Source organism: Chroicocephalus ridibundus, chromosome 5 (genome assembly GCF_963924245.1).
Source record: "Chroicocephalus ridibundus chromosome 5, bChrRid1.1, whole genome shotgun sequence".
Lineage (NCBI taxonomy): Eukaryota > Metazoa > Chordata > Aves > Charadriiformes > Laridae > Chroicocephalus > Chroicocephalus ridibundus.
Window position 1 is genome coordinate 15,723,704 of NC_086288.1, and position 18,041 is coordinate 15,741,744.

General features: G+C 47.3%; 1 protein-coding gene across 5 annotated transcripts in view; it reads right to left on the minus strand.

Moving 5' to 3' along the window:
- PCDH10 (protocadherin 10) overlaps nt 1-16,152 on the minus strand; it is a 37,331-nt gene extending 21,179 nt beyond the window's left edge. For 2 of the 5 annotated variants that reach the window (XM_063335803.1, XM_063335800.1), the window contains exons 1-4: nt 12,309-16,151; nt 10,789-10,847; nt 10,118-10,224; nt 1,346-1,651 (exon numbers count right to left, since the gene is read on the minus strand). In XM_063335803.1, the coding sequence (XP_063191873.1) occupies nt 1,346-1,651; nt 10,118-10,224; nt 10,789-10,847; nt 12,309-14,912 (3,076 nt within the window). In that variant the 5' untranslated portion in view covers nt 14,913-16,151. Of the gene's footprint in view, nt 1-1,345; nt 1,652-10,117; nt 10,225-10,788; nt 10,848-12,308 lie in introns of all 5 variants that reach the window. The other 3 variants (XM_063335799.1, XM_063335801.1, XM_063335802.1) reach the window with 3 other exon arrangements.
- Between the last annotated feature and the right edge of the window lie 1,889 nt (nt 16,153-18,041).

Here is an 18,041-nt window from a genome sequence, read left to right on the forward strand (position 1 = left end):
CTGCTAGATTACAGTTTAGTACTAAAAAAGTGTTGCTTAGAGGTAAATGACGGAAGACCAGGCAGGGAAGGGCAGAGTTGTGAGTCCTTAGGTCATAGCTAAGTGAAATTTCACGTTGGTCTTTAGAGTATGACCAGATGATTGACACCTGACAGTTTAGTCTACTCAAAATAAGCCGATTGTCTCAGGACAGGCTTTTTAGGAATGGCTTTCGCCTATCAGAATTAGTTTTCAAATTTAGAAGCTTTCAGTAAAGCAAATCTAAAGAGTGAAGTGGTAAAAAGACCTCTCTGAAGGACAGAAATACCTGGGCAGCTCACTGAGAAGGCAGAGCTGAGCTGGCTGTGCAGAGAACGATCTGTAGCAAAGATCTTCACACGCCAGGACTGCCAGTGCAGCACCTTTCAGAACAACTAAATGCTTTACAAAAATAAATAAATTAATACCATTCATGAGATTCTTTTTTTTTTTCCCCCTGATCTGCTGTCCTAAAAGACTTTTGTTGCTTTAAAAGGGATCGGTATTGCAATGTTAATGTCTTCGGCTTATTTGGATGAGATAAACATGATAAACTCTTGAAGTCAAGGAGATTACGGTCTCTAATAAAATACAGAAGGCTGCTAGACAGAATGAAAAGACATATTAGATCAAAGTATTACTCAAAGGTTCTACAACTGGCTCAGACTCCAAAAGGAATTACGAAGGTCTTTTTGAGATCTATCACAGTCTTTCATGCCACCCAACCATAGTCAAAAGGTGACTAAAGAGGCAAGATTTTGGAAGAAGGCAGAAGGCACGGAGGAGCACTGACGAAAGTCAATACTAGGTAGGCTGAAAGATGATCAGACCAAAGGCAAAAATTTTGCCTTCTTCCTTCCAAACCCTTAATGTTAACTATGTAAATAGTTACTTCAAAATAATAGACATATAGTTTATTCACGAGATACTGCTCAATCATAAAAAGAAGCTCCTAGGACAGTTCTCTCGACTTAATTTTAGTCTGAAGAAATGTTAGCCTGGCAATGTCAACGTTTAAACCAACTATCCAAGAAAACTTTGAAACTAATCCAGCATCAGAAAAAAAAAATCGAGCAACTCCCTCACTAATATCAGCTGATACTTTTGTTGTTGACAGTCATGTCATACTAAAAACAATCAAGGTTTTGTCTTTTTTTAAAAGCATTGAACAATGTCGCCTTCAGTGGTGCCTGAATCCAAGAGAAGCCATTTTTCCCCACTGCTCTTAAAATTGTGCCTGCGTTATTCCTACCATGAGTAGCAGAGCGAGCTAATTTTTATTCCCGCAAAGGGAAGGCTTTCATACAGCTTTTCGAATAGTACTTACTCAAATATGGTGGTTTGTAAGGCGCTCGTGTATTAGACAGCAGTCCATCCAACTCCTTCCTCTCCAGAGTGTTGTGAAGGGCCTTCTCTTTGCCGAAGGTGGAGAAGGACCTTTCTGCCCCCGGCTGGGCTTCTGGTGTTTCAAACACTTCAGTGTCTGGAACGGAGTCCATGCCAGGTACGTGCAGATTGCTGCGGTAATCTGCAGCTTGGCGTCCATCAGATGGAACAAAGGAAGGCATCCAGCACCGATCTGAGTGGCCCAGTGCTTTACATTCCTCCGTGCAATTGGAGAAGAGATCCATGCCTGCAAGCATGAGAGAAAAAGAAACTACAGATATAAGCTTCAGCATCACGAACAGCTGATGACAGATAAGAAAGATTATGCCGAGAAAAGAGAGAAGTGGAAAGAGAAATGTTGTAAGAACTTCTTCCACTACCTTCATCTCCTCATCCAAAAGAAAAAAGCTGATTGTGCAGTCTTCAGAAGTCAAAGACACCATTTCATAAGCGTAACTAAATGCCAGAATGTCACACATACACAAAAATATCACAAGAAGAAGGGTATTGGTGGTCCTATCTCACAAAATCACTTGCAGATCTCACTGTTTAGAACCCGTTCAATTAAAGTTCAATTCCACGTGTAGGTTGATGTCTGTGGTTCACCACTTGAAAATACTCATTTGAGAACGTGAAGGAACTGTTCCTACATAAATGTATCTCTGGGCAAAGACATGAAATATCCTGATTGAGGAATCACAGATGTCATTTATGAAAATGATTAACGAGTCCTATAAAGGAACTGTCTGTGCATACGTTAGTATACAGATAGAGCCTATTGATACTAAAAGCAGATCTTACAAAGTAGAAATCCAGCTTCCAAGTGATCGGGATGGCTTATTTAATCAATTGTTACATCATTCTTTCAGAGGTAGTTTTCATTGCTACCGCAGCAGTCCTTACTATCATCAAGTCATCCAAGTAACGGGGCAGAATCCTATAATAAATTACCGTAATTAGCGGTACAAAGGTAGTCGTAGTCCGATGTGACATGGCTGTGGATACTATTGACAAAATTGTTAATGCTTCCCCTATTTGAGCAAACACTTGTCCCTGCCAACACGGAACTGTTTGCTTACAAATCCTTTAATGCTATTAAGATTTCAAATGACAAGCTATGCTTCTATTGACTCCCTTCTACATCCACCTTCCAAAAGAATATTTCCTGACTATGAGTCACTAAGTTGTTGGATTATACTTGTTTTGAGAGGAGTGGTGTATGAAATCATAGGCGCGGAGGAAAATAAATACCAGCGTCTCCAAGTTGATGTTCAACATTGTACAGAAAAGCAGAACAGTAGAGAAGTATCTTTTTCTTGTATTTATAAAGAGAACCGAGTGTCTTAGAATAGGTGTATGTCAAAACTGAACCAAATCTGTTATAAACATTGCATTTACAAGCATTGCATTAGAATTACAAAAAATGACACCGCTGGCAAGAGAAATATGAAAAAATTTTGAACAGCTGTAATAAGATTCATGTAACGTAGCTCATTCACCAGCCAACATTGTAAAGAACTGGATTAGCTTGATCTCCAATGCAAGGATTAGTATTAAGAATTCTACCACTGTTTTGAACCATAATTTGACTTACATTAGTAATATTTATGCGATATCTCACACTAGAAAAAACAATCTCTTCAGCAGGCAAGAATCTTTCTGAGCTATCAACAAGTGCTTGAGGACTAAAGGCAGTCACTTAGAAAAAATATGAAGAAAGAAAAAAAGCGTTTTATCTCCGATTAATCTCGCTTTAGAATGACTTTTTAATTTTAAATTAAATATACAATGCTAGGTCCAGTTTCGATTAGAAGCTCGCATTGATAATTGGCATACAGAAGTCTGAAAATAAATTACTGAGCAGTGAACTGTTGAGGAATGCAAACGTGAGCTGCAGATATGATTAAGAAATCAGATGAAGATCATGAGGCAAGGCATACAAATTGTATAGTTCTAAACTCCGTAGTGGTAGCAGCTATCCAAGACTGAAAAGAGAGATTTAGATGCAGGCTCCCCAGAAAGAAATTAACACATAACAATGTCTATAAAACCCTGTGTGTGTGTATCTTACGTACTGAAAGGTCTACACAAAAACATCTCCTAGGCAAGAAAAGACATATTTTACGAATCTAACTTTTTGCCATTCAGAAGATTTAAGTGACGATTAACACAAAACGGTTATTTCATTTTTCAGGCTTCCTAGCAAAGTCACACGTAAACAACAAATAACCCTACTTTTAATAGGAAAATGATTACAGATACATTTTGCTAACACTGTGTCAGCAACCATATTCATTCAACGTTTCCTGAAAGACAGCAGGAGAAAGAAAAACTTACGGATAAATATTAAATTATATTCTTTAGTCAGTGGGGAGGGAGATAGGGAGATATTATAACAATACTGCTTTTAAGATATATACTCAAAGATACGCCCTTTTTTTTCCCCTCCATGTATTTTTATTTCCCCTGGAAAATTACCCTCCATTTTACTATTTTGTTTTCACATCAGCTGCTAAACTGCAAAATGTCTCTATCCAAATATTATTTTTTTTAGTTCCCTTTTGAATACTGCTTGTCTACTGCAGTGCACTGAATAGTATTATATAACAGCTTATTACAAAAGAGATGTTATAGCCACTATAAATCAGGATTTTGAATAAACAAAGTAATGAATGTAGGGGATATAAAAATGTAAGCTTGTATGACAAACTTTTCCCCCCTTGAAGATGACAATTTGTAAAAGAAAAAAAAATTGTATATACATATACATCTGAATTTTAATATACACTCCTGCAACACACAGCTAGAATGTAAATGCTTGTTTAGGATGGGAACACAATGTTCAGAGGGGCCTGGGTTGGGTGTTGTTCCTACTTGAATCAGTCACAACGTTCCCTAAGAGTTTCATGGGTGCAGAACCAAGCCCTTGGGCTTAATATTTTGACAGAAAAGAAATTCAAATTATCTGTCTGATTTTGAAATCCCTGGGCACCTGTGTATATTTACACTGCCTATGATACGAGTGCTGGCTATTCTTCCTCCACCTTTTTCCTATGGTCATGGTATAGAATTCTCCGTTTCTCATTGAAAAACATTAAAACCAGAGGGGGTAAAAGCTATTTGCTATTTTCCAAGAAGGAAGGATATATGAGTGTAAACGAAGTAAGACATTCAGCACAGAACTCCTTCATACACCAAGAATCGTGTTCTTGATTTATAACAAAAAAGAAATGTTCAGCAGTATAACACTTCCATCTCATCTCCCTCGTAAATCTGGCTATATATATATATAGATATATATGATCCTTCAGAACTAAACTATCCATCATGATTACAAATCCACATTAAAGAAAAAAGCGTTATATTTTTAATTTAGTTATGATATTAGACCTTGCATGCCGATAAACCGAGATTTTAAAGGTGACTCTGAATTCTGAATAAGCATTGCACTAGTCCAAAAACAGCTGACATAGAAAAGCCCATGGCAAAGGCCACTGGTTCACTCTTATTTGTTCAAGCCTTATTACTAGATAGGCCAGTGGGCAACACGAGCTCTCGCACAACCTTATCTTCGCAGATTTTGAAGGAAAACAAGCCCCTCCCCCCCACCCCCCAGCAAAGGAAACCGAAAACTAGGAGAGGAGTTCAATATTAAGTTTGATATCCGCGTCCAAATTTCCTGAACTCAGGTGCTTTGAATCAGATACTTGGTAGCACTGCATTTCTGGAGCATATTCCCAATTTGCTGCCTTTTCATATTTCAAAAGGAGAAAAGTCAAAATTTCGATGCGCATGAATGCTAATTGGTTTGAAAGACAGTTTAGATCAAAGCAAAAATTAGGCCTAAAACCATTTTTAAATAATGCATTCTTTCTTAATTTAATTAAGGGAGGAGAGCCATACACCGAGCCTTTAGAGCAATGAGTGAACAAGTTCATATGTATTACTAAGTAAATGATGTAATAAAAAAGCAAAAATACCAATTAAATGTTGACAAAATATTTTTGTAGTGTTGTTATTGAGAGGACTGGGGTTTTTTTTTCCCCAGCATGTGTCATTTTTTCATAATTTTGGCTTTCTCTTGGAATTAAATAGCATTTTCCATTTCTTCTGTGGGAGCTTTTCCTAAAAAAAAGCTAGATAGATGTGAGACAGGGGTGATGTAGGGAACCAGGCCTCCTTTTCAGAGCTCCGTTACCAGAACTACTGTCCATTTGGTTAGATTACCCTTGAGCAAGTTCCTCGTTTCCCTGTGATTCATGGTTTGTGTCGGTAAATAAGGATAATGACGTTAACCTCCTTTGTAGAAGACTTTATCTACTGAACTTCATGAAACAGTTGTTATCATTCTTTCTTGCCAAGTAATTGGTGTGCTGCCTTGGATAAAGCTGACTTCATCTGCATGAGAACATGAATAAAGTCTCAAACATCTTCAATGTTTGCCTCTTCCAAATCTCAACTTCAAAGCCCTATCTGGACCATTGAGATGTGAACATTGTTAAGCATGCAGCCCAAGGAAAGAAGAGGAAAAAAAAGGAAAAGAAACCGCCCTCAGCTTGAGTCAAAGCACTTTACTAAGCCATTTTCATGTTCACTCTCACTTTATCCGAGATAGACTCTTAGCCCAAGCGATCTTCAAAACAGGATTTAGCTGTCACTCTGTGTAGGCTCAGAAGGAGTACTGGTTTTCTCTGTCCCTTTATCACTAAAATTCTCATTCTGGCTTCTCAAATTCTTCTCCTTATGAACACTGAAATATCATAGCCCTTCTGCAGTAATGCATACTAACCCTCTCGGGGGTTTTTACCTAATCTGCACTGGAAAGGTGTGAGGCAACGTTTCACCCTGTGCCTTTGTATTAGACCCTTATCAATTCCCGTCATGAAGTCCACTAGTGGAAGCCTAATTTTAGATCTCAGCCGGTCACCAATGCATACCGTCCAGTACTGCACGGAGGAGATTATCAAAAAAGGCTGATGCATTTTTACAGTATATACGTGACGGTATTTACTTAGCTTCACATCTTGGATATTCCCTCCTGAAGTGCATCCGAGAGACCGTGCCAATTCAGCGCAAAAAGGGGAAACAAAGTAATATTATGAAGAACTCTGCACGTTCGGCTTGAGAAAGCTGAGTAGCTAGTGAGCAACCACAGGAAATAAGCTGATGGCATGAGTCCAAATCTTACAGGACAGGTGTCTAATCATACAATTTAAACATACGCACATGCAGAGTATTAATTGGCACCCAAGTCGGCAATTTCACAAGGGAGGCCAAGAATTTAATCAACCATGGGAAATAAACTAACCTCGTGCTTAGAAATTGCTCCTACTGAACATGATTGAAATACAGTGTGCTAATGATAAGTAGTAGTGTCGTGCGAGTCGTGTTTGTTCTACAACAAATAGCAGCTTTTGTCTCAACAATTTGCAGACAAAGAGGAGCACAAGTAATTAGAACACGCACTTGGGGTTGGAGAAACCCCTCCTCTGCTTGCCAAAAACTTCTCGAGCTTCTTCACCTTTGTAAAGTCGTTTTCCAAGAAGCTCAGATTCCTATCCCAGCCAATGAAATGACTACTCAATCCATCAAAATCAGGCTCTTGAGTATCCCACTACCTGCCATTGCCCACTAAATGCAGACGACAGTACTTTTGTACTTCATGGATGTTAAGGGAGATGAGAATGTGGGTAATTACGAGGCGTTCAGGTGGTACTTTAATGGGAACAATGTGAATCCCTTACATACATTCCAGCACATTTGAAACCATGATTAAATCCCTATCAAGAAAATATATTTTGCCAAAAGGTGAACTAGAATCTTATTTCAAAACGCAATAAAACATTTTATGATACATAGAAGAGTTTAGTTCAGAATTTGCACCAAATGATTGTGCAGGATAAATCTATGACACAGTGATAGATTTTCACCCTGCATGTTTTCCTTCCCAATTACTACTTGACCATGACTTCTGACAGTCAGCTTGGCTAGCGATGGACTAGTGTGGAAGAGCTCCTTGTGTGCCACAGGACTGTTCACTGGTGACAGCAACAGAATGTACAGAGCAGTAAAAAGAGGTTTTGCGAGCAGAACATGCTGCTGACTAGAACTGGTAGAGAGTGTGTTTTATTTGTCAATCTGAATTATCTACTCAGTATTTTTGGACGATGCTTTTGGAAAGCAAATATGACGCTGCAAGCTATCAGGTAACATCTTGAAAAAAACAGCCCAAACTTCTGCCGTCTTATCAACCAGTGTCTTTCCCTTCAATAATTTAGAAAGCATTGATTATAGAGCACCAGAACGACTGAAAAACTGAGAAGGCATTCCCTCAGATATTTCCTCTAGCCATTCAAGATCAAACAAGATTTATGCTCCTTTTTTTTTCCCCCACAAAATTCATCACTAAATGCTAATAGCAAGAGTGAAGTTTTTATATCAAAATATCTTGTCATCACTGAGGTCAAGGGGCATGTTCTTTGCATCACAACAGCAGGATTCAGCTCAAAACTTACAGGAAAACTATATTATACGTATGTAGAAGATTCAAGCAGTTTCTACAGAGATTTGTACTTAAATATCCATTCGGAAGTAGCATTTTAAAAATTGTGCACACAAATTATTCTCAAACCGCAGCACCAATACATTAAGTTGGAAGTTCTGTGTGTTTGAGGTTTCAGTTCAAACTGTTAATCGTGAGGAGAGCAAACCTAGTTGTCAGCTTTCATTACTTCATGTGTAATCACCATTGAAGACACAGAAGTTCATAAATCACATCAGATTCTTAAACGATTTGAAATTGTTTTGAAAGCATAGATTTTTTTCCCCCTAGTTTGATAAAATAGGAATGGTGAAAATGAAGAATTTGCCCAGCTAAGGACTAAAGCCAAGTTTGACAGCAGTTCTGGTGTTCGTATCTGAGATGGACTACTTTTAAAATGGAGAGAAAGAATAAAAAGGAGAGGCACAACAATAACAGCCCTGAACGCATCTAAAAGAAAATAGCTTTCAGTTGATGTGCAACTATATGATTATATTCCCACCATCAGTCAAATCCAGCCCCTTCTGCAGATGTTTATTCTTTTCTCTCCTGTTTGGTTATTATGGTTCATTATGTTGAGGGACTAAGCTGATTGAAATGTTCATTGAGATGACTGCTGCAGTAAAATGCGTAAAAGAAAAAAAAAAAAAGGAATGCAGGGAGGGCAGGAGGAGAGGGAGCTTTTTATAACTCAGTAGCACTGATTGCTGCATCAGAAACAGTGCGAAAGAAAGGGCGGGGGGGAGGCTAAATACATGGCTTTTTAAAACAACAATAAATCATACGCCATATATAGGCCAAAAATGAAAGAGGCTCTGTGTTCCGATGTAAACTTCTGGCAAGACCTGGTTTGTTGTCAGGTTCCCAGACACAAAATAGACACTCTGTTCACTTAGCATGAAGCCCTGCAAGAAGCAGGGAGCTCCGGAGACTCTTGGCTCTTCTCGAGTCTCATTAGGTCTGCATATTAATGACTTGCAGCAATATAAAGGGGCCCTGTAGCAGCCTCCTCTTCCCCTGGTGCCTGGGTTTCCCATCGTTAAGGGCACAGTGACTATAGCAGCAAGAAAATAGAGGACGTTAACAGAGCACGCGGGCGAGGCAGCACTACTATGGCAGTACCAAGGCCCTTGCCCTCATATCTTGTAAGACGGGGGTCAGGGGGCGAAAAATGGACAACTGGAGAGATTCTGGCAGTATTTTGTATGACACACTTGTAGCAAATCGTTATACATGATGGAGTGCAGAGGAAACAAGAGGAAAGAAATCTCTGTGTTGAATCAAGGCGTACCAGACCTGTGGAGGCTGTGGTAGGGGAGGAAGCACGAGCATTTCTGGCTAAAATGCGGTGCGAGGGTGAGAATGAATTCTAATGCATAGGCTCTAAACAAACGTCCCTTTCAGAAGAAAACTGGCAGTATGAGAGCAAAGACAGCAAGCCATACACATGGGAATAACACTGCCATGTATATATTTTCTAGGTGATTCAGATCATAGCCTTTTAAAGCATTTCTTTCTTTTGTCGGGACTGAAAGAAACGTACTTAAGAATAACTTAGCCTTATTAACATGGAGATCACTTATACTACATGCTGCCTCAATTTGAATTAAAAAAAACAGTCCTCAAAACATGCTAAGGTATTACACATTCAGAGCACCCGATGTGTCTCCACTGATCCCCAGCAGAAATCCTCGCAGTCTGGCCGTCATTCAATTACTGGGCTCATTCTTTCCCTTGGGAACTCCCCCTGCACTTCACACTGCCATGCCAGCTGAAGTGCCTACTAAGCAAAATTGCCTAACGCTTTGAAATCCTGCAAATTTGCCGTTGGAGAAAAAAAATAGAAATAAAATTAAAAAAAATGTACACTGTAAAACGTACCAAAAACTTTGTTTTAATGTGCGGTAAGTTTTGCTACAGCAAATGGTGCAGAGCAACATACCAGCCCTCCCCCAACCAAAGGAATAAAATGAACTCTGCCCTGTGGATGAAAGGGCTTCCCAATTGTCTCCTTGCCCAGGTAACCGTGGTATCAAGCTGATTGAAACCCAGCCTCCCATACAATATGCTCACATTATTTATGCCACTCTTGCATTATATTCCTATGAGTAACTGTTCTTCCTCGTCTCCCTACTTAAAGATCTACTATTTCCATTCTCTTATCAGACTTACCAGAGGATTGACCTCGATTAGTGGCATCATGATCACTGTCTCCTTGCTCACTGTCTCCATGACCACTGTCCTTAGAGCTTACTATGTCTGCTTCCTGGAATGCAGAGCTAGACACAGAAACATCTTTACATTAGAATAAACATGAAAGAGGAACTCATAAAACATTCTTCTGCCATCACATGGCCAAACACGGTGCTGCATTCACCCCCTCCTGCCTGCTGCACTGCTTCTGCAGAGGGGTTCTGGCCACCAAACTGGCATGGTCAGACCTTGGTACTCTAGCCGAAACGGACAGTACGCATTATTACTCCACCTGGTTTTCATGTCGTTGGTCTAAATAATTCGGTGGCATTTACTTAAGCTGGATAGATTTTTAACTCAGAGAGACCAATGTTTTCTGGAAGACCCTACAGCAGCATTCATAAGTATTTAGAGCACGTTTTGGTCTAATACAAAATGAGATTTTGTTCTCTTTTCAGTCGGTTTTGAAACCGGTTCAGAAAAGCCGTAATGCAAACTCATTTAGTCCACAGCGTTTTATTTAATACGTCTACATACGTTCCATTTCCCATTGCTTTGCTACTATTTCACATCTGCAGCTAACCCATTTCTGCACCCCATTCAGACTCACTAAAGCATGCGTTAGGGAAACAAGGCTGGGGAGCTCATACCTGTTTACTCGTCGGGGTCTGTCAACTAGATAACTGAGCTCAGCACGCTGATGTTTCGTCTAGGAAAAAAGAAAATAGCGGGAAATATTTTAACTCTTGATATTTCTGTAACCCAGCATCAGAAAATACACCAGAGCAGCTCACCATACTCACTATAAATGGTAATGTTTAGCTGCAAGTAGGCCTACACAATCTGTTTCTAGGCTGGAAGGGAAAAAATCCCAGCTCTTATTCGCACAGATGGGAAGGCATGAGGGATTTTTTTTTTTTCCTGAGTTTTTTGGGATGAGATTCTGACACGTTTTCTCACAGTGCATGCTGTCGAGCATCACAAGGACTCCCACAAAAATCAACACAACTATTTCTAGAGTTGTGTACTACTTAGTCTGAGAAAAAAAAAAACAACAAAAAACTTATTGTAATCTAGTTTTCAGCCTGTTTTTAATTCCAGTGTATAAAAATAGGGGGAGACAGTACAGTTACTGTACCCTAAGGAAGAAAACACATTGAGATACCCTCAAGTCCTTAAAAAGGCAAGAGAAAACAAGAGTTTTATAGCCATTTTGAGGAAAGGTCAATCTTACAAGCCAATATTAGACATTTTACCGCAAAACTTAACACTTTAGAAAACGTCATTCAAACCACCTTTGCCAGACTGGACAGGATGCAGCTTTCAGCATGTGTGTTAAGAGAGAACGTGTTGTTTTCATTCGTGCGCAGGCAGAGAGGTGCTGAGAGGATGTGTGAGCTAACTTGGTAGCAAATGATTACCGGGAGTATTACGGCGTGGCGTATGCTTTGATAGAAATTCTCTACACACTAGATAACACAATATAGGCAACATGTTTAACATTAAGTCTCTGCGTGTAATTTCATGGAAACTCTTGATGCTTCCCTTTGACAACTCAGCTTTGGGTTATAAAGAGCTGTTCAGACAGAGTAAAGTCAAGTCAATTAATAAACCCTAATTCACAAATTAATTAAAGTTCCTGCTAACTGTAGAGATTGTCACAGTCCCAGAGGGGGGTTCCCCCAAAGCCTTACTTGCACATGCAAAGACTGCAGGAAGGAAAAAAATAAGAAAAAAAAAGACACAGTTGTAAAATGTCACTTCAGAAAACCCTGTGATTACACCTCATGTCATTACATGACTGTCAGCTGCAGCGACTCTGCGAAAAGCAGTATCCACCCCCCAAAAAAACCCCCCAAAACCCCCAAATAAAATCACCCCAAACCAAAACAGAGGCGATCCGCTTGAGGCTAAGGGCTCGGGAGGGTCTCTGTGCCCTGGTGCTGCCCGGCCAGGGCCAGCTTCGTCCACAGGCACCGGCGGGGGGGACACGGGACGGGGGGGAACGGACGGGGCCCATGCTCGGCTCCCAGTTGGTGGGAGCCAGGGCTGGCCGGGGAGGGGGGGGCTGCCCCGCACTCACCTCGCCCGCCGCTGGAGCATCCCAAATATTAGAGGGCAACGAGGGGCGGCGTGGGGGGATAACGGGGGGGCGGGGGTCGGGCCTTACCTCGCTGGACAAAATGCTGCCGTTGGAGATGATGTCGGGCTGCTGGTCGGCGTAGCCGGTGACGATGGCCCCGCAGGGGTTGTGCTCGGCGTCGGTGCTGCGGGAGGGGCTGCAGGGCTTGAGGAACATCAGGTCGGTCTTGGCGGACTCGGGGGTGAGGCAGACCTGGTAGCAGTAGTTCTGGTTGTGGTGGTGGGAGCCGAAGCTGCCCGACTCCTCCACCGGCACCTGCGCCGGGTTGCTGGGCACGTTGGAGCTCTGCACCAGCATGATGTCCGACTTGCTGAGCTTCTTCTTGCGGGCCCGCGCCTGCCGGCTGCAGCAGGGGCAGCAGCAGCAGCAGCCCAGGCAGCAGTCGCTGGCCAGGCAGGTGTAGATGTTGAGCTTCTTCTCCTTCTGGCAGCGCACGGCCAGGACGATCATGGCCAGCAGGAAGATGAAGGAGACGGAGCCCAGGGCGATGATGAGGATGAGGGTGAGGTCGAGCGAGGTGTCCCCCCCGGAGCGGCTGGGGCGATGCTCGCCGGAGCCGCCGCCGCCGCCGCCTCCCCCCGCGCCCGCCCCCGCTCCCAGGCCGCCGCCGCCGCCGGGCCGCTCGGCCGCCCCGTCCACCAGCACCACCTGGATGGCGGCGGTGGAGGAGAGGGGCGGCTGCCCGTGGTCGCGCACCTCGATGACCAGCTCGTAGGGGCGCTGGGGGTCGCGCTTGGCCGGCACCCGGCGGGCCGTCCGCAGCTCGCCGGTGCGCCAGTCCATGCGGAAGAGGCTGGCCTCGTTGCCCCGCAGGATGCTGTAGGTGAGGCGGGCGTTCTCCCCGTCGTCGGCGTCCACCGCCGCCACCCGGCTCACCAGGTAGCCCGGCTCGGCGCCGCGGGGCAGCGCCTCCCGGGCCGGGGTGCCGTTGCGGCCGGGCAGGGGGCTGACGATGGCGGGGGCGTTGTCGTTCTGGTCCACCACGACGATGTTGACGGTGGCGTTGCCGGCCAGCGGCTGGGGCTCCTCGCCGGCGTCGCGGGCCTCCACCTGGAAGCTGAACTCCTTGAGCTGCTCGTAGTCGAAGGAGCGGAGGGCGTAGAGGAAGCCGTTCTCGGAGTTGATGGAGACGTAGGTGAAGACGGACATGCCCTGGATCTGGCTCTCCAGGATGGAGTAGGCGAGCTGGGCGTTGGCGCCCTGGTCCCTGTCGGTGGCGCTGACGGCGTAGATGTAGGCGCCGGGGACGTTGTTCTCGCTCACGTAGACCTGGTAGACGGGCTGGCTGAAGCGCGGCGCGTTGTCGTTCACGTCGCTCACCCGCACCTGGATGGACTTGCTGGTGCTCAGCGGCGGCTGGCCGCGGTCGCGGGCCACCACCGTGAGGGTGTAGGCGTCGCCGCCCGGCTGCTCGCGGTCCAGCGGCCCCTCGGTGACGATGGTGTAGTAGTTCTTGAAGGAGCTCTTGAGGCGGAACGGCGCGTCCCCCTGCAGCAGCTCGCACTGCACCTGCCCGTTCTCCTCCGAGTCGCGGTCCGAGACGCTGAAGAGGGCCACCACCGTGCCCGGCGCCGCCGCCTCGCTCACCGCCTCCTTGACGGTGGAGAAGCTGATCTCGGGCGCGTTGTCGTTGGCGTCCAGCACCCGCACCAGCACCTTGCAGTGGGCCGGCACGGCGTTGGGCCCCAGGTCCTTGGCTTGCACGTACACCTGGTAGACGCTGCTCTCCTCGTAGTCCAGCTCGCCGCTCACCTCCAGCCGCCCGGTGCGCGGCGCGATGCCGAAGAGCTCCCGGGCGCGGGCCGAGATGTGGCTGCTGAAGGAGTAGATGACCTCGCCGTTCTGGCCCTCGTCCGGGTCGGTGGCGTTGAGCTGCAGCACCAGGGTGCCCGGCGGCGAGTTCTCCGGCAGCGACACGGTGTAGACGGGCTGCTCGAAGGCGGGGACGTTGTCGTTGGAGTCCAGCACCCTGATGGTGAGCAGGGCGGTGCCGGTGCGCTGCTGGGGCTGCCCGCCGTCCACGGCCGTCAGCACGTAGCGGTGCACCGCTTGCTGCTCCCGGTCCAGGGGCTTGTCCAGCACCAGCTCGGCGAAGCGGTTGCCGTCCCCCTGCGTCTGCACGTCGAGGGAGAAGTAGCTGTTGGGGGTGATCTCGTAGGTGCGCAGGGAGTTGGTGCCCACGTCGGGGTCGAAGGCGCTCTCCAGGGGGAAGCGGGTCCCCGGCGTCGCGCTCTCCGAGATCTCCACCGTCAGGTCGGGCTCCGGGAAGGAGGGCGGGTTGTCGTTGATGTCCAGCACCTCGATCTCCACCCGGAACAGCTCGAGGGGGTTCTCCAGGAAGACCTCCAGGTGCAGCAGGCAGGAGGGGCTCTGCTTGCAGATCTGCTCCCGGTCGATCTTCTCGTTCACGTAGAGCACCCCGGTTTCCAGGTTGAGCTCCAGGTAAGGGCTGCGGGAGTTGGGCGCCGTCTGGAAGCGGCGAGCCGAAAGTTTTGTAATGTCCAAGCCCAGGTCCTCGGCGATATTCCCCACGAACGTGCCATGCTCCTGCTCTTCTTGCACCGTGTAATGGAGCTGGCAAAGGGCCCCCTCCACCATCCAGAGCAAGGCAAAGAGGAATAGCACAACCATCTCCAAATGGGGAAAGAGATCCCCCCTCCCCAACACCACCTCTTCCTCCTCTTCCAAAAGCCACCACCACCACCACCTCCTCCTCCGAAAATACACAGTACAGTGCGTGTGTGCCTGTGCGTGTCTGTCTGTCTATGTGTGTGTATGTGTGTGTGTGTGTCTGTCTGTGTGTGTCCGCGCCTGCGAGCGTGTGGAGAGAGAGGGATCAGGGGAGGGGGAAGGAAAGGGGAGGGGGAGAGGTTGATTTAGGGGGGGTGCTAGATATTATTTCTTCTGATTCATGTCAGGATTTTTTTCTCCCCCATCTCCCTCCTTTTTGTTACGAGTATTATTGTTTCACACGCTGACCAAATGAAGAAGACAGGCGTCCCCACTTCATCTGTGATCTTCGAAATAAATGGCCAACTAATAATAGCTATTAGCTGGATGTATCTAGAGATACACAGTAGCCCGCTTTTATTTATTCCGAGAGTCTTGGCACTGCACCGCGGCAGCAGCAGTGGCGGCGGAGGCAGCAGCAGCAGCAAATCCCAAGGAGGAAATTTTTATATTTCAAGATTGTCCTCGGTTTGTCTTCCTGGTGGGAGTCGGAGGGGTAGATGCTGCTGGAAGAGCCGGTGGACATGCCCTCTTTAGATGCAAAGAAAAAAAAGGCAGAAGATCGCGAAATTAAAAAAAAAAAATTATAACCCGCAAAAAGATTTCATATCAAAAAAAAAAGGCAGAGAACAGCTTTGCTACCCAAAACTTTCATTCCCTGATTTCTCGGGGATTTTCTCTTTTTTTTTTTTTTTATTTAAAGATTTTTAGCTTTTCCTCTCTTCTATGAATAGTCTTTCCTTTTCTTCTTTTATTGCTATTATTATGTTCATCATCACCACCGCTCTGCTTTTTATGGATGTGCTGATCAGTTTGGTGGTTTTTTCCCCCCCCCCCGCTCTTTTGCTGCTTTTGCGTCTAGCCCCTCTCTGTCTGTCTGTCTGTCTCTGCTTGCTGCTGCTGCCGCCGCCGCCGCTCGCCTCTCCCCGTCCCGGCTCCTCCGGTCCCCGCTCCCAGCTCCTCTGATCTCTGCCGGCAGTTTCTGAGCCGGCAGCGCTCGGCTTTTCTGTTTTTGCGCAGCCCTCGGCTCCTGCCAACCAATCAGCCGCCAGCAACGCCCCCGGGGGCGGCACCTCATTGGCCGAGGAGCACGTCAAGTAGGCTACGTCATGGGCAGGCAGGGATAGGCAGGCAGGCAGGGATAGGCAGGCAGGCAGGCAGGGATAGGCAGGCAGGCAGGCAGGCAGGCAGGCAGGCAGTTCTGCCTGCCTGCCTGCCTGCCTGCCTGCCTGCCTGCCTGCCTGCCGCTCCATCATCCCTGCCAGCATCCCTGCCAGCCCCGGAGGATGGCTGTTGTCCGTTCCCCAACCCCCCCCGCCCCCGCCTCCCGCCCCGGGCAGGGACATCACCGCTCGTCATCATCGCGCAACACACAAGGGGTAAAAACCGTAAACAACCCTCTTCCCCCGAGAGGGAGTTTCCACCCGCTGCTGATTTTCCTACCCTAGGCCGGGCGCAGGAACGTTTTCAGGAAAAAAAAAGAAAGAAAAAACAAAACCCAAACCCAATCAACCATAAACAAGGGGAAATTTGAGATTATTTTCCTCCCACTCCCCCCACCCCCCCGCCCTCCTGGGCTGCCTCAGCTAATTAGTTTGTTTGGCGGTGGAGAAAGTGCAACTTTCCATCAATACGCCTGTACAGTGTTTCCAGCTCCGGCCAATTTAAAGTATCAATTTTTTTCCCCCTCCGATTTTACACTTTGGAATTTCCACGAACGTAACGGGAGACCGAGGGGGGGGGGGGTGGCGAGGGAAGGGGGACAGCGGGCATGTCCGCTGTCGGTGGCCATTTGGGGCGGCGGAAGGGCATCTCCGGGGTGGGGGGGAATCAAGCCCACAGCCCCCGATTTGCTTATTTTCAGGCGAAAAGCCGCGATACCGGCTACGGGCTGCACCCTCGCTCCCCACGCCGGTAACGGCGCCGGAGGCTGCTCGGCTGCACCCAGCCGGCGTTCGCAGCCGCCACCGAGGCTGGGGCTGGCGACTTGCGGATTTTAGTAGCCCACCGCGGCGGGTGTATCGCCCTGCCTCACGCAGCAACAGGACGTTTTCCCTTTTCCCTCAGCCGGCTCCGTGCTGAATGAAGTCGATTCCAGCAATAGTGTCTATGGCACGGCAAGCGCTCGGCTGCGGCGGGCGATCGATGCCGGTGGCGGCGAAGCTCCGCCGGGGCTGAGAAGGGGGCTGAGCCCCGGGGATGAAATTTTTTTTTGGGGGGTGGGCTGTGTGGGGGTGTGTGTGTGTGGGTGTGTGTGTGTGTGGGTGTGTGTGTGTGGGTGTGTTCAGAGATTTAACTGCCGGCCGTGTTAGCGTCCCGGACCGTCCGCGGGCTTTTTACAGCTGAAGATCCGCCTCCGCAACTTCACGAAATGAGGAAAGTAGCAGTAAAAAGAATTCGATATTTGTAATTCTCGCCTCTTTTTTTTTATTTTTTTTTTCAGAATATTAGTTTTTCTAAAAAGCAACACAAAGCCGGTATGAGCAGCTTCTGCTTTGACCCCCATCTTTAATCCGCCAGCGAGCGGTGCCTTCCCCTTCCATGCATTTCGATAAACTCTATTGCTCAGACGCGTTTTCGGACTTCGCATTTCCCAATTTGCGCCTCTATTAAAAAAAAACAACCCAAAACCGCTCGCCTTTGAGCACCCTCCTAATCGCCCTCCCCGGGGACGGGGTCCCGGGGCCACCGGGCTCCCGGCCGCCGTCAGCCGAGGCCAAACCGAATCTCGACGTCACTCCGGGGGCCGGGGCGGTTCGTCAACCCTCCCCCCTCGCCAAGCGGGATACGGCGCACCGGCTGCGGGCGTCGCACCCCCGCCTCCCCCGGGCCACCTCCGAGCGGCGGACTCGGCGTCCGGGGCTGCCGGTCGCTCCCGCCCGGGGCTATCGGTCCCCCCGGTCCCCCCCGCCCGGGGCTACCGGTTCCCCCGGTCCCCACGGCCGGGGCTGTCGGTCCGCACGCGTGGGGGTCCCGGTTTCCCCCCGCCCGGTCCCCCCGGTCTCCCCGCCCCGCGTTGCCGGTCCCCGC